The 16,626-nt window shown below is 40.7% G+C and overlaps 1 protein-coding gene across 3 annotated transcripts; it reads right to left on the bottom strand.

Annotated features, from left to right (window-relative positions):
- Positions 1 to 3,306: 3,306 nt before the first annotated feature.
- Positions 3,307 to 15,364, bottom strand: slitrk5 (SLIT and NTRK like family member 5). 3 transcript variants are annotated; one of them, XR_002274322.1, is made up of 3 exons: positions 14,593 to 15,364; positions 10,072 to 13,029; positions 3,307 to 5,972 (listed from the first exon to the last, which is right to left on the bottom strand). XR_002274322.1 is itself a non-coding variant. In XM_020592199.1 (3 exons), the coding sequence occupies exon 3, from the start codon at positions 12,969 to 12,971 to the stop codon at positions 10,344 to 10,346; it is 2,628 nt and encodes an 875-aa protein (XP_020447855.1). In that variant the 5' UTR covers positions 12,972 to 13,029; positions 13,317 to 13,707; positions 14,593 to 15,364; the 3' UTR covers positions 9,496 to 10,343. The 3 variants fall into 3 exon arrangements, 2 of the variants coding, with proteins under 2 accessions (XP_020447855.1, XP_020447854.1); XM_020592199.1 differs by lacking the exon at positions 3,307 to 5,972 and adding an exon at positions 13,317 to 13,707 and having other exon boundaries at positions 9,496 to 13,029; XM_020592198.1 differs by lacking the exon at positions 3,307 to 5,972 and having other exon boundaries at positions 9,496 to 13,029.
- Between the last annotated feature and the right edge of the window lie 1,262 nt (positions 15,365 to 16,626).

The following is a 16,626-nucleotide window of genomic DNA, read 5'->3' as shown; positions in this document are numbered from 1 at the left end:
ATATATATATACACACATAGTAGTGGTGGACAAACAGAAGAAGAAGGCTGTAGTGATAGATGTAGCAACATCAGGAAGAAGGAACACGAGACGCTCGAGAAATACCAAGGGCTGAAAGAAGAGCTAGAAAAGATGGAGGGTGACGGCACAAGTGGTCCCCGTGGTAATAGGAACATTGGGGGCTATGACCCCCAAACTGGGAGAGTGGCTCCAACAGATCCCAGCAACAACATCTGAGATCTCTGTCCAGAAGAGTGCAGTCCTAGGAACAGCTAAGATACTGCGCAGGACCCTCAAGCTCCCAGGCCTCTGGTTGAGGACCCGAGCTTGAAGGAAGGAATACAAAACCGCCCCAAAGTGGGGGCGAGTGGGGAATTTGACTGTTTTGATAGATTTGATTGACTGATGTTATTGTATTGATTTTGACTGTTTTGATTTTGCTTTTGTCTTGTTTTAATTTTTAGCTTAAGTATAGTTTCACTCAAATATTGCTCATTTCAAACTGAATCCTTTGCAGACCACAAAGGCCATACAGGACCTGGCCAGCTGGAAAGTGGCTAATTGTGGAGCCATTAGCAGCTAACACGGGATAATTACTTTAGTTAAGCAATCCATTTTGTGGAGAAGTTTTTAGGTTTGAATTATCTCTGCAGCTTCTTGTCATTCTAATTTGTGCAAGTAAATGCAGTTTTAAACAGTAAGAAAATGTGCACAGTGTAAAGCTATATCTGATCATCTGATTCTCAGCCTTGAACATCTGCTAGCAGCAAAAGGCAGTATAAAAATGAGAATGTCAGCCTCAGGTGCAAGATTGGACATGTCTTTTACCACTGGCCAATAATTAAACCAATCTTTATTTTCTACTTTAAAAAGAAGACAAATTAGCGTTTCTTTATGTAGAACAAGCCCCTCCTAAGGTCATATGTGAAGAAGAGGAAATTTCCACCCATGAATGCATTTTTACCACAGATCTCTGTGTAAACCAGCTGCTTTTGCTTTTTCCAGTCATTTTTCATATGCTGTAAAAAATAAAAACAGCACCCTTCAAAATGTCTCACAAAATGAAGCCATGCTTTCTCACTGAGCAGAGTCACATTGCTGTTTGCAGTTGGTTAGATTGATTCCTCCCTGCTAATGGTTTAATTTTGGCATAATTCAATAACTGCAGTCTCCCAAGATACCTTACACATTTATACTGAGTATATAATAATGTCTTGACAGTTAGATGAGTTGGGAATCTCTGGTGGTTTAATTTGGTGATAATTCCTCCTGTTAACACACTTTAACATGGCCAATGAGATCTAATATACAGTGCTGACTTGTTCCTACTGTTTGCATCATGTCCCGCTTTGGAGCAGGCGTATAAAACGGGACAACCTGGGGATTACAGGGGAAATCAAGGTTGTTAATGTATAGTTAGTGATTTACATTAAATCTCTGAACTTCTTAGGAAAAAGTGCTTTACTTTGTGGCACAGTAGGAAGAGGATTATGGCAGGCTGAGCTCAGGTAAGAGTGTGAAAAGGAGGAGGAAGATGCTAAAGCAATGTGAAATAAATATGACTCTATAGATTAAAGTAAATCAAGCTGCAGAGCTTTTAGAAACAATCATTGCATATGATACAATTCTGAATTAGATGTGTACTGTAACCACACTGGGTCTCATCACACCAAAAAGTCACAGTGTCTACATAGTGTTTTGCAAACAGTGCTCAACTCCACTCCTATAATGTAACTTCAAAGCTACAATACATAACTAAAGCTACATGGAAGGAAGGTATCAAGAACCTAAGGTCAACCAAGCAGGAAAAAGAAATAAATGTTTCAAAACCAAAGCAGATCCCTCTGTAGAGCCATATCTGTATTTGGAGTGCTTTTCATATTGGTCTCTCTTTTCATGAGATGCATCCAGATTATCCAATGAAAACTTGCAGCACTCATTTGGATGCCAGTGATAATGCCGAGTGGCTAAATTAACCTGATGCACAAGGAGGAATGTGTAGATTTTCAGATTGTCTGAATCTAAAACGTACGATTTTGCCTGCACAGTAACAGCTCTGGTAAATCAATAATTGCTGCGTATTACTTCATTCCTCATTTTCTGTTTTTGAATCATCATTCAACCTTTGTCAAATTTATTACACTACTCTAACATTGTAATTTTTGTACATGTGGCCTACGCACACACACATTTGCAAATACAGCACAGAGAACTTCACAAGTAGGTGACGTCAATACTGCTGTAAGAGCTCTGACAGCCCCTCCACAGGAGCCATATTTTAACAAGCGCACCCACACTCTGCCAACCTCAGCCTTGCTATTGTCCATACACTAGCAAACTTCCATTCACTGTGCTCTGGGAGGAGTACAGGGCTGGAAAACAATCATTTTCCCATCATGACAAGTTCATTTTGGATGGTTTAACCCAGCACCAAATTTTCTGTTTAGTCTATATCTCATGAGCTGAAATCAAATAACACTGTTGGATTTTTAAATGGTCTTTTTTTGTCAGTGCTATTTTCAATAGCCAAATTAGTATGTCTCTCTCTCATGAGTGAGAAAATGAGTTTCTCTACCTCCCACCATTTCATTATCTGAGCGATCTCCCAGCGCGCAGTCTAATTCCTTTAGCAAGGCCCCGTTTTCTGCAGACTCCTCACCACACTTTGAAAAGCAACAGAGATAGAAACAAAATGGGGACAGGAGAGAAAGAAAGCTGGAGGTACAAAGATTGACAAAAGAAAGGGAGCTAGTGAGGGGAATTTTACAGTAACTCAGAAGCCTGTTAAAGTGTATGCACAGGCGTACGGGTGCACTGCAGAGACGGACCCACAAAGATGTACACATGCCTCCCACGTATAAGCCTTATCTCACTCTTTCAAAACATCAGTCTTAGAAACATACACCTCTAGAGACCAATTTTACCAATGACAATAGAGAGTCTAATTGCAAAGCAAACTCATGCCAAGTAAACACATTTTCTTTTTGAAGAGAATTAAGTGAACCTGTGGGGCAAACAATATGCCACACAGTGCATTAAAAAGCTGTTGGACAGAATGTTACACGGAGTCTTTTGGAGAAAGCTCCTTTAAAGAATGTGAGCACAAGGCAAAAATTACAGAACATAAATTATATATTAGACATGAATGAGTTTAACATCTTTCTTTGATATACACTGTCTGGCCACTTTATTAGGTACACCTCTACAATTCTAAGCACCTCAATGCAACACTTCTGCCTTAACATCTGTGTTTATGAAGCTCAAAATGACTTCAGTTTTAGTTTATTATTGAGGTCATAGTTAAAGGCCATGTTGTACTGGACTATATTATATTCAGAGGTGTTCCTAATATTCTGATCCTCTCATGTATATAGCTGGTAGGACAAAAATATAGAGACTCTCTGAAAATTGTACAGATGTGCCTATTAAAGTGGCCAGTCAGCGTATAAAAATATACATAAGACATGCAGCTGAAATAACAGATCAGTAGACTTGACTACAAAGAAAGTCCGTGTGCATGGAAATACATTATATTTACTAGGCAAGGTCTGAAAAATGTTACTAAGTTGCTGACCAAATCATACCTGTGCCTCAATTTTGACCATTCATAATCTTTCTCTCACAACTCCCCCAACCTAAGGTAAATGCTAAAATTACTAGAATACCCCTTTAAACTATGAAACATCTCAAAAAGGAAGGAAAAATATGTCCAAAATCCTGACAATGACATCTCAAGAATCGATTTTTTCCCTGCACAGCTGTCACTTGCAACAAAATTTCCTGACAATAATCTGCTAAACATACATTTCAAACACCATCCACAGATTTATTTATATTCTGTCTTTCACTCCACAATCTGATGATGTACATGAGGTAGTGAAGCAATGACAGCAGTCCAAACACACACAGATTATACACCGGAGCAATGTGCCTGGACAGGACTTGACACTCTGAAGGAAGCCATACATCAACCTGTTTTTTTTTGTTTTTGTTTGTTTTTTTGTGTTTTTTTGGCTGGGCGTCACCAAGCTCGGCTGGGGAGTCAGCAATGCAGTGGTTGCCATTTATCAAATGACAGGGCTGCTGTGGCTCCGGATCAATGGGTGCCCCTGCCATAAACAAACAAACAAAACCGGAGGCCTGATGAATACAACCAGGCTTCCCAGTGGGAACAGAAAAGGAGAGTGTGGTATATGATGAAGGAGGAAAAAAGTGTGCTGTAAACAGAAAACAAAACATTGACAAAAGACAACTAAATAAAACATGAAACACACGGAGCATCTCTCTTCCTCCATGTGCACACAGAGGCTGACTTAGAGATACCTCAGTCAAAGCTCTGATCACATATATCTCCTGGTGTGTATCCAACTGTGTGCACACATCAGCTTATCCCGATTTTATAAACAAAATGAAAACAATACAGGTACTGTAAATAGAGTACTGTACATATGGCATCCATTGATCACAGGGTAATTGGTTTCCATTTTGTATTCAGGGTTTCCACCTCCATATCAACTTAATTATCTACCATACAGATTGGACCAGGAGGCAGAAAAAACCTTGCTAATGCTGGGGGCAGGATAGCAAGTCTAATCTAGACTTGTAAATCAAAGATAATCTATTTTATCACATAATAACATGCATTATATGTGGTGGTATGCGGCACACATATCTAAATGCATACAGAGCACTTTAGATATAATTAATGATCAAAATGATAAGTATCACAACACATTTGTAACAATTTGGTTCTTATCTTATTTTAGCCCAAAGTGCATATTCTGTTAATAAAACAACCGGAACCAAATAAAAAAAAAATACTGAAGGTAAAATGATTTCAGATAATGCTGCTTTTAGACATACTGCATATATGTTTGATCATACCACACTCAGAAGGTAAATCCTTCTTTGTCCTTTACAAACAACATATACCCAGACACGGAAGAAGAAGCAACAAATTAATTCAAAATCACATTTTGTTGACATGTACTGTAAACATGTGTATAACAAAAGGAAACCCTCTTCAGACCAATTAAATGAACAGAATTTAACAAGTAGGCCGGTGTTTTTCTTTTGGCAGATGGTATAAAAGTCTGGATCCAGACAGCAGTTTTAAATGCAAAAGAATTTTTTCTAGAGGTTAATTCAGCAGCCTGGACAGTGGGAGTGTTAACTATGAGGCTGATTAACCCACAATGTTCACAGCTGATAATAAATAGAAAAGTTGTGGAATGTATGATGGAACACATATTAGGGCTGCAGAAGGTATCGGCTGCAAAGGCGATGATCATCCTCTTAGATAAATAAGAGCTAAACAACAAATTTAGTGTTTTTCTTGCTGTTGATTCAAACCACCTACATTATACATTAAGCTATAGTCCTTGCCATTTATTAATGAATGATTTCACTCTGACTGAGTCCTTGACAAGCCCTTTACATGTTGCCAGATCTGCCATGACATTTTACATAAGAAAACACTTCATGAGCACTATAATGCATGTTGAGCATAATAAAGCCACTGCCATCACATAATGATTCCCACTTTGGGTTTACATAAGTCCACAGGAGCAAACACATCTCCAGATTCCATACAGACACTGAAAGCATAAAAAGGAAAGCAAACTGATCAGTAATTACTCTACGTGACGTGAAGTAGGAGAGGAGGTGTTGGAGAGGAGCTGGGGGGGGCAAAAACCAGTTCAGTGCTGATGAACATTTGAGCATTTTTACATGCCTGAAGGAATTCCATTAACCATTCTGATTAAAGTAATCATTGGAGTCATCGGTGCCTGTCAGATGCCATCCCTGCCCTCTCAATTACCCAGATCTCCTTGAACTCAATTGCTCACATCATCATGGAGACTGGGTGGCAAGCAGGCAGAGAGGCTGTGCCGGGGACCAGGAATCACCAACGGGGGTTAGGTGGAGCACCACATGAGCATATGGGAAATGTCCACCCCTTCGATTTGTCACTGTACACAGAAGGACAGCCTCATGTTATCATGTTGTTGCCTGTTTGGGTTACGCAAACCAAAGAGAGTGCACAAGTTAAAAAATACTTGCAAGAAACTCACATCTGCATTTGTAATATAGCAGATAGGTATCAGCTCAGTCGCTGAATTAATTAACAATCACTTTATTATTGAAGCATCTGCTGGTTATTGTCTTCACGAATCACTGATTTTGTTTACTTTGTGTCATCTGAATCCCAAAGATAATCAGTTTAATTCTAGCTTTACCTTAAAAGAGAAAAAAAATTGACAAAAATAAAATAAATGAACAACTTTTAGTAAAATATTCATTTTTACAAAAGAGTACATAAAACAGCTTCTCAAACCATTCTCAGCGTTAAACACTGCATGTACAAGGCTGAATTATTTACTTGGAAAAGCAAACAACTGTCCAGGAAACCAGACTCTTAGTGGCCCCAGTGACCCCAGAGTCACAGTTTTACAGGTCCTTTGTTGTAATTTTATTAACAAAAATTGTTTGGTAATGTGCATCACCAAAGCACAGTGTAAACTGAAAGGATTAGGGCCATAAGGGGGCTCTTCTGTTTATATCTAATTTTGAGGCTCCATCTTGTGCAGGGTCTGTAAAAGTCTAAGTGATTACCTTCATTATTTTGGTTTACATTACCACAACATACTGCATATTACTAAATAGATTTATCATTTATTGAATTACCACAAACTAAATGAGCAGTTAATATCCCACTGGTGCCTGATCTGTGCTTAAAGGCAACAGGATGCATACACAGTACACTGAAAGTGGGAGGAACAGGAGGTAAACGGGGGGGCTCCTACTTTATTTTAGCCCTGAGGCACCATAGCGGTTTAAAGCGGCCCTGTGTATGTCTAGCATCAAGCTGATTTTATTTACCATAAACACAAAAATCTGCCAACACCATCTGATAAGTTAAGAAATACAATTTATAGCAAAATTCTGCTATCAAATCTAAAAACTGTTTAATTAGACTGGTATTTTCAGTTCACTGTTAGAAAATAATTGCCTCCAAGTTAAACTCAGTGTACTGAAAATAACCGAGTGATGAGCCAACACTTCATGCAGCTTGGAAGGGTTTCATGCGCTGTACCATTCCACATTGATTAACTCTCAAATGGTGCGAAAGCAAAAACTGTACGAGAATATTGGATCGTAGACAGTCCATCACTGTCTCTCCTGACTCTTTATCTAAAAGTAGTCAAATAGTCTTTTCTGAGCTTGGAGCTGAGAACAAACTTTGACAATATCTTCTTAACTTTCCTTGCTGTATGTAAAGCAAAGAGTGAGGCTTCTGTGACAGCTACATCTGCACCTACACCACGCCTTGCATTGCATCAGCCCCACATCAGATTCCACACAATAGATTTAACCATAATTCAGGCAGGCTCTTGAATCGCATGAGGCAACACACTCTGAAATATTTCACCTCAGAACTTCCCTCCTTTCTCGAATACAGATGTTGACCACTGCAGAAGTCTCACTGTTTGCTTTCTGATGGGTTGTTCTTTCATAATTTCAACTGCTGACTGCATTTTTTTAGCATAGTATAAGATATAAATGTAATAATCCAAGAAGCCATAATGGACTCTTTGTCCTTTCTCGATGCTTCCAGTCCAAACTTAAAGAGCCCACTGGATGACTAAAAGCATTATTTCAGCTGGCAAGAGTCTACCCCTCTCCCTCCCTGCACATACGCACTCTTACACACAATATAGCCTCCTGCACTGGTATGCTTCACGCACACATTACTCTGGGACAGGTTGCTGGGTCATAACAGTGATAAACCTCCATGTGGGGAGTCTGAGTAGGAGCGATGTATAGTACAGTAATAAGTCCATACATGATTCAGCGATTATGCAATTGTGCTGAAGCTGTTTATTTTTTTCCTCTTGAGTGCTATGAACTTAGCCAAATTATCCTGAAAAATATAATATATTTTGGGTATGGATTCAAACAGCAGATTGCCATCTGTCCCACATTTTAAATAACTTGTCATTACATTGATCAGGTCAGTTTAGGATGATTTCTTGTTGCACCTCTATGATTTTTTTAATATTATTTTAGTTTTATTGGCATCAGAAAAAAAAATCACATCAAAAACTATCAACACTCTGTCATACCATTGGTCACCAATGCTGTGTGGCTGCATACACTTCCTGGCTATGATTCACATCCCCTGCTACATGTATGACACATCAACAGTTACACTCAGTTCCAAAACTCCTCATCTTCCAAATGGTGCCTTCTGTCCTCATTCTAGGCTTCTATGAAAAGATCCAACAAAAGAAACCCCTGAGCAGGCCAGTTTCATTTTCCATTTTGTGCCACTGAGAAAAGGCATCTCACTGAAATTAAGAAAAAATTACTGAGAGCTACAGTTATACAGCAGGACTTTGCTGACATAGGACAGCCCGGAGTATATTTTGTAGTACTGAGTACAAACTCATTCAAATTGTAATCCACATGAGTCCATCTGAATAAAAATTAAAGGGCTGTATTGAGGTGTCTGTCACGGCCAGAGTTTTGTGCCTACTCTCCAGACAGATCCTTGCCTGTCTTCGTTAGGGAACATTGAATTCCTAAATGGTGATGAAGACTGCGCACTGAAAATGGTGGCACACTGCATCCTTTGCATTTTTATAGACCTACTTTGCATATTGGATTTAAGTGGGTCAAGTGAAAGAGTAAGTGAACAAAAATCAACACAAGTGCTTAAAAGATTCAACAACCAAGAAGCTTTTTCAACATATTTTCTTAATATCTTTTTAAAACAAGGAAATATATCTATGAGACGTTCATACATGAAGCAAACCAATTTCAAAAGATCAAGTTAGAAATGGTTGTGACAACAAATTCCAACAGTTGTACGTCTTAATCAGTGTCAACATTTAGACCCATTAACGTTGTCAGAATTCTAAAATGGCATTTAGTTTCAAGTCAGCTCCAATGATGTTCATATACAGCAGATGACCACCTCATTGCTTGCTAGGCAACAATGTGGATACTGTTGTCATGCTATAATTGCAAAGGGACAGCCACAGATAATGCTCATTGACTGAAACCTATTGATTCCAATCCTCACTAAGATAACAGATATCCCTTTGAGTCAAGCATATATACTATATCTTTATCTGTTTTGGTTTATGTCAGTCCATAGCATAGCCAATTCTGATCAGCCAACTGTCATTTGATAACAAAATAAAATAACTTTTATCCCTGAACACTCTTTTCAAGCTTTTCATTCCTATAGTTCACCATGTTTTGATTTAATTCACTAAATATAAACCCAAATGGCTTCCTTCGTATCATCACCAACAGCCTTAGTTTCCTTATAAGCACATTATATCAACCTGACATCAGGTTGTTTTTTTTTTATTTTGATGACAATAACATAGTTTGGTCACTATAGTGCAAAGCAATCAAGACAAATAAAAATGATAAGGGATAGAGAATCTGCGAATGCTTGTATAAAAATAGGTGTTACATTGATTAAAATATCAGTATTATACAACATAATACTTAAAATCTCATTTATGAATTTTGTTTTTGATAACATTAATTCTACATATAAAGAATGAATACCCATATTCATTTTTAATATAATAATCTCCTTTATGAGAGCTCACTGAAGGCTAACTGGCCTTCCATTTCCAAAAAAGTGCAGAAAGCATACAAAGACACTTTTTTCATCTTCTTCAAATGACGCAGTCTTTTTTGAACATTGGGGTGTGCCACTTTCAAAAAAAAAAAGAAGCCACTTTTACAACGCAGAGCTACAGTAAATGAAACTACAAACATAAGCCTTTCCAGAGGATCATGAAGTATGATGACACAGGTAATATTGATGTAGAATCAAAAGTTTTGAAAAGACATGGCAGATTATATCAATAAATACTTACTTACAGACTACAGCAGAAAATAGTCCTACACAGTTTTGATGATCTGCTGTACAGTGTTTTTGTCTGGGAATGATTTTATAAACATTTCTTTTCTGATTCACAATATACCTTATGCATGGTTATATTCCTGAAAATGAAGTTGGGTAAGATTTACCTATACACTTACATTTTGTGTGTTACTCCATCTTCAGTATAGAAAAATAGATTTTGCATCATCAGTTAAGTAGAGCCATTCTGTTCTTCCATGTTTCAGAAAGCTGTATCCATTCCTGTAATGTCATGTTTCAGAAATAAGAATAAGATTGTTCGGCACACCCCGTTTTAACTCCTTCGCGTTCGCGTGTTTGTATTGTGCCAAGGCACCCTATAAACTGAGTCACTGTTTCAAGCAGGAGGGTCAAGAGAGAAATTGCTTCATTACAGTAATGATTATGTTGCTCAGAACTGGCTAAAGGTGGTCTGTTTCTCAAGAACTTCGAGGTAATCAGGCTCAGACTGCAGTTTAGCTTTTAGTTCCAAATATTCATTTCTGTTGGGCTCAACATAAACAGTACTGGGTGCTGTGCCATAGAGCACTGTTTCTCTTATCCTCTCTGGGTGCAAGAACTGACGTCTGACATCAAAATTTGGGTTGTATGTGTATGAAACAGGCCCTGTATACTTGTACTCTAAATTGGCACCTGCGGGGATGGCTGGGATGGACTGATGTGGGGACTGCTTATCAGGCTCAAGGATGCCTCTGAAGAAATGATCTGCGTCCTGCACAGGGGAAGGGTTTTCACGTGGCTCGATGGTGCTAACGCTGTACGCTGGGCTCCTCATCGTACTGCTATCCCTCTCCTCACCCGGGGTGCTCCTGTATGTGACCTTGAGCTCATGGAGGTCACGGTAATCCTCCACTGTGTTTCCTTCTCGTGACCTGTAAATGGGGTTTTTGCACATATGACCCATAGGGTGTGGAATGTACTCATAGACGTGTCCGGCTGGGGCCTTCACTTTAGGCCCAGAGCGGTTGCTGTACAGGCTGTACTGCAAGTTAAAAGAGCTAACGTCTGAATTGTTGGTGCTAGTGCGGTCACTCTGTGACTTTTTACGCTTTTTCATCACTACAACAAACAGCCCTGCGGCCACAAAGACGGACATGATGAAAACAAGCAGGAGGCTGAGGATGAGGACAGAGAGAGGGACAGTGCTGCTGGGGGTGTTTAACTTCTGTGGAGCCTCTGTGGTGACAACCCGATCATCCATGGGCTCGTCTGTGGGGGGAGTTGGTGAGACATAGGCATCAGAGTAGTCTGGGCAAAGCTGCTCTGACTGGATGGTGCGCAGGTCCATCCCTGTGTGGCGTTTAGGTGTCTCACACACAACCTCGTTAACCACAGTGCCTGCACTGAGCTGCTCCAGCCATATCTTCATCCCCACTATGTCGCAGGAGCAGTCCCAGGGGTTTTCAAACAGATCGATCTGCACCAACAGCTTCAGCTGATCTAAAACACCACTCACAGGCAGATTTTGGAAATGGTTATTGCGCAGATTAAGCCTAGACAGAGAAAGGCTGGAAAAGATGCCCACAGGTAAAGTTTTAAGGAGGTTATTGTTAAGGAAAAGCAGCTGGAGATTAGGGAGATAGCGGAAAGTGCCCGCATCAACCTCCTTAATTTTGTTGTACTCTAAATAAAGATACTGCAAGTTCTGCAAACCAAAAAACATTTCTCCTGAAAGCCTGTCCATGAGATTACCATTTAAATACAGCCTACGTAAATTGGTTAAATCCCCAAAAGCCCGATCATGGATCAAAGTTATCCTGTTGTTTCCCAGATGAAGCAAATCCAATCCAGTGGCATCAACAAAATCTGATCTCCGTACCACAGGGATGTAATTTCCAGTGAGATACATTTTTTTAGGATTGTATGGCTTGGGTTTTAGATCAGAAATGCTCTCAATCTTTCTCTCTTGGCAGTTGACATTCAGCCCAATTTCAGATATCTGCAGATTACATGTGCAGGCAGTGGGGCAGTCCAAAGGCACAGGAGATTTGGTCTGAAAAGCGATGATGGGGCCATAGTTGTAAGGGTTACCACCTGGTATACGAGAAGTGGGCTTTAACCTAGTTCTGTTAAACTGCCGTGTGCCCTTGGTAGGCCGAGAAGAGGACCTAAGAACAGCTGAGGAGGTGGCAGAGGCTGTGACAGCTGCAGGTGTAGTCTGGTAGTATCCATTGGTGCTGCTAGGGGGTGCAGGCCTGATTGTGTCTTCTAGGGGTCTTCTTGGACAGAGTTCTTGTTTGGACACCTCATCCAGATCCCTACCGTGGAGCCTAAACGGTGTCTCACACACCACTTCTCCCACCAGAGCTGTATATGCTATACTCTCCAGCCAAGCCTTCAAAGCAATGAGCTCACAGGAACAATTCCACGGATTCTCCTCCAGTTGTAGTTCCACAACTTTATCCATGTGCTCCAGGAGGCCGATGTAGGGGAACATTTTTAACCGATTCCCCCTCAGGTCCAAGTGTGTAAGGGGCACATTCCGGAAGATATTTGGAGGCAGGGCAGAAAGTAAGTTGTCGTTCAGTATCATCACTGTTAGCTGGTGCAGTTTGCTCAGTGCATTTGGCTCTATATTGGTGATATAATTATAATCAATCTGTAGGTATTCCAAACTCTCCAGTCCTGCAAAGGTGTCATCCCTCAGAACCTCAATCTTGTTGTTATTCAGGTGTAACCTTTTTAATCCCTGGAGTCCGTTGAAGGCACCTGACTCTATCTCTGAGATATCATTGTTTCCCAAGTGCAGGATGTTCACCCCGGTGTAATTGATGAAATCATTGAGTGACAGCCTCTTCAGGAGGTTCCCTGTCAGCAGGAGGTGGTACACGGGGAAATGGACCGGGCTGAGCTCTGTCATTCTGATGATCCCCCGGTTCTCGCAGCTCACCATCAGGATCCCTTCCTTCTCCTCACATGTACACAGGTTTCGACAGATCTCCCCATAATTGTCATACATCTCTACCAGCCTCAGAGATGATGCAATCAGAAGGATTATTTTTAGGACCCAGATATGCATTTTTCCTGGGAGAGGATGCCCCAGCTCACTCAAGTGCAGTATCAGTATGAGGTGTCATCTAAAGAGGAAAAGAAAAGGATTGGGTCTGTTTTATATAGCATGGAAATTATATATGTGAAAACGTGCAGTATTTACATATTGCATATATAGCAATAGACTTCTAAAATAAACGAACCTATTAAGAACAAATAAAGACAAACACATCAGTCAAAGACAAGTAGGCTTATTAAAGATGGGTTATGTCGGCATCATTTTGGTTCTTAGGGGTGTCAGAGGACAAACGACTTAGATGAACCTTTAATAAATGCATATGATAATATATAATCAAGTTGATAACACAACTACCTGCGGTGCATGGCCACTGCGCATTTCTGATAGCTCGCCTGAATTCCAATTCATCTTGGGAGGGAAAAAGCCTTCGCCATCGTCTGCAGACTGATAGATGTGGTCATTTACTAATTCAATCCCTTGAGAATTTCCACAGAAAGGCCCCCTCTCAAACGATTTCTTTGTGGGATAAATGATGATGCATCTTCCTTTTTTACAATTTAATCTCTTCGCCCAAACTAACAAAATCGCTAAGATGAACTCCTATCTCCTTCCCATAAAGACTACTCACTCTCCCCGCATACCCGACGACTTGGTAACAGTGAGGAAACTGTCGGAGCCCGTCTCTCCACCTCCGTCCAAACAACATGGGCAAAGAGAATTTATCCGCCTGCTGAGTAAAACGACCCTGGGTAAAAACATTAAGGGGAAAAAAAATACAGCTCCCATAAAAGATCCGGCTGCGAGAAGCAGTCAATGTTCATCTTAAAACCCGGCCTGCCATAGAAAATGTGAATATCTTCCTACAACGCGACATTTGCAGCCCTTCTTCTGCCCACGGGCGAAAAAAGGAACGAGAGGAGTTGATCAAAGACAAATGAGCAAAAGTGGTTTATCTCACAGCGGATCTCTGATCGACATTGCATTTTAACAGGAAGTAAATAATGCTATAATTAAGTATTCTGTGTGGTATGTGCTACAGAGAAGGATATCTCTCTCTCCTTCTCTTTTGCCACGTACACGCGAGCGAGCGCGTGCGCACACACATTCACAGATGTTTGGTCTGTGTGCGCTCCTTAAAAGAACACAAAAGCCTACACATCGACCCAGTAACTCTTCCCAAATATGCGCATTTTAACATGAGTACTGTGCGTGTGAGAGGTGCGCCCACTTTCATCTCGCTCCCCCTTTTCTTATACTTAAGTTTCTTACAATAAGCTCTAGAAATGCCCATCGCTTCTAGATATAACATAGGCTAGAGAACTTGAAAGGCCAGTGCCTCCATCTATTCCTGTGCACAGGCACTAGGTTATTATTTGGAACAATCAAACTGTAATGACAGCCTATATGCGAGCATAAAAATGCAGGCTGTGCTTGCTGTTGCCAGAGCAGACGCAGACACCCTGCTTAACAGCATCTTAAAGCTGGATCAACTTCAGCAATGCAACTGGGGAGAGAGCCAGCGATCTCAGCACCATGGACAGCACAATGGACCATGGACAGCGCATGATGTTAGAGCATAAAACGCCCCCGCGCAGATGAGCAATAGTGAGGAAAATCAATGTCCTCTTACCGTGCTGATCCCGGTAAACGCCAAAGCATCCCGACAATCACGGCTGTGCCCCTTCTTTTTTCTCCAACCTCAGTGAAAACATGGATTTCGTGATTTCACCGTCCGCCCTTCCGTCGACTGTGAAAAAAATCCTTCAAGTCAAGTCTCCTCGGTGTTTAGCTCCATAAACCAGGCATCGAGGAGCACATATGTAGTGTCATTCAAGCCAGTAACGTGAGAGCCAGCGCGGAAAAACGTGTTCCGATAATGTTCCAGAAGCCACTGAAATGAGCAGTGTCATCTCGAAAAAGGAGCCAAAACCAAAGTTCGAACATGGCAAAGATAAGGGGGCGCATAAAAACGCGGTAATCCACATCAGACAAGACTTGCTGCATGTATTTCAACAGTGACTTTCATCCATGCGCACTGACGAAGCGGAGGCGAGAGGCACGAATCCCCTCGTCTGCCAGTGGTGCGGCTTATACCAGTTTATGTACAGATGCCAAGGTCTCTTTATTTCAGTTGCTAGACCGTCAAAATCCACCCGAGATCAATGGATATGTTCATCCAGGTTTCGCCTTGGATGCAAGAATCCGGTCTCCGTTCGCCAGTCCTGCACTGGTTATATATACACACACATATATATATATGCAAGATTTATCCTTCCCACCAACGTTTCAACTAGTGGAACTTGGTCTTGGTTGGTGTAAATGATGTACGTATTATGAAACAATTACACTGCTATGACAGCCGAAATCACTGGTAAAAATGCACGAATCCCCCCAATCTCGGGACTGTCACAGCGCGGAAGTGAAAAGCAATTGAATGCGTGCAATACTCTTTAAGGGGGTAGGGTAATGTGGAGGTGGTGGGGTGGAAAGGAGGGCTGGAGGAGGGCGTGATGTGGGGTGGGAGTGGGGGGAAGGGAAGAGGGAGACTAAGAAGACCCGTAGAGGGCAGCACAATGATGAAATAAGCATCTTGGCAGGCTTGCATTTTCAGAATGCACTTTTGTTAGTCAGTGTATTTTAATTCAGCAGCAAAAACTATTGGATTTGTCACTGACAGCTTTAGGTATTTTCGGCATAGCTGGGTCATCTTATCCCCATACACTTCAAAACCACAACTGGACATGTCTTTTTTTTAATTATTATCATAATAAGTCCATAACACTTTGAATTCTTCTCAGTGAGACTTAAATTTCCTTGGTGAAATGTGAGAAGCTACTGGCCTGATACTCATCCTGGATTCATCATGTCTCTTTATTGTTCAGTCTGGAAAGCTATTTCCTTGACAAACCTGAAATTCAAGGCACTGCTAGAAAACATTTACTTATTAGCAGCACATTGTTCACATCCCCTCTGTCAGTGAGGTGATCCTGGTCACTGAACAATCTAAATACCTGCTTTAACAGTATGAAATGCATATTGACAAGCTATTTTTTATTACACAACATTGAACCTATTTTAAAGTGAAAAAAAGGTGATGTACATATGGATTTGTATCCCTCCTATCTCTTTATGGATGCTTCCCTTCTAAATACACATTAAGCCTATAGTCAGAGAAAACAGACGTTTACAAGAGATCTGCACTGGAAGAGATTAATGTACTGTAGGATTAGGCTTAATCCAGTTTTGCACCAAATACTCTAGCATAGTAATGCTGCCATGTTGCTTTAAGCTCATTGAATTTTACCAAATCATGACTTATTTGCCCCTTGTTGAAAGAGCAAATCAAGTTAAAGCCACAGCTGCCCCATTACCCTGTTACTGTGAGAAAAGAAACTTTCGAAGCAGTTAACTAAAGCCTGAATAGAAAATACAATTAAATCTAGTATATAGTGGGCTGGCATGTCCAGAGAGGTTTCCCACTTAGTCAGTATTGTGTGGTAAGAAGTTGACTCTTGTGCTCTCTTTAGCATGTGGGGAGCATCATGAAACTGATGTAGCATCATATTGCCTTTCTGAAAATTAGCCGTGGAGATGCACTGAATTATCCTAAAGTTCTGTAATAGTATTAACAGTGGTGAATCCTGTGGGGATGGACAAATCAGTA

This window comes from Monopterus albus, unplaced genomic scaffold, assembly GCF_001952655.1.
Source record: "Monopterus albus unplaced genomic scaffold, M_albus_1.0 scaffold16.1, whole genome shotgun sequence".
In the NCBI taxonomy this organism is placed as follows: Eukaryota; Metazoa; Chordata; class Actinopteri; order Synbranchiformes; family Synbranchidae; genus Monopterus; species Monopterus albus.
The sequence above is the reverse complement of the archived record's forward strand: the minus strand, read 5'-3'. Positions and strand labels throughout refer to the sequence as shown.

Coding starts and splice junctions, on each gene's coding strand:
- slitrk5 (XM_020592199.1), bottom strand. CDS start 12,971: ATGCATATCTGGGTCCTAAAAATAATCCTTCTGATTGCATCATCTCTG.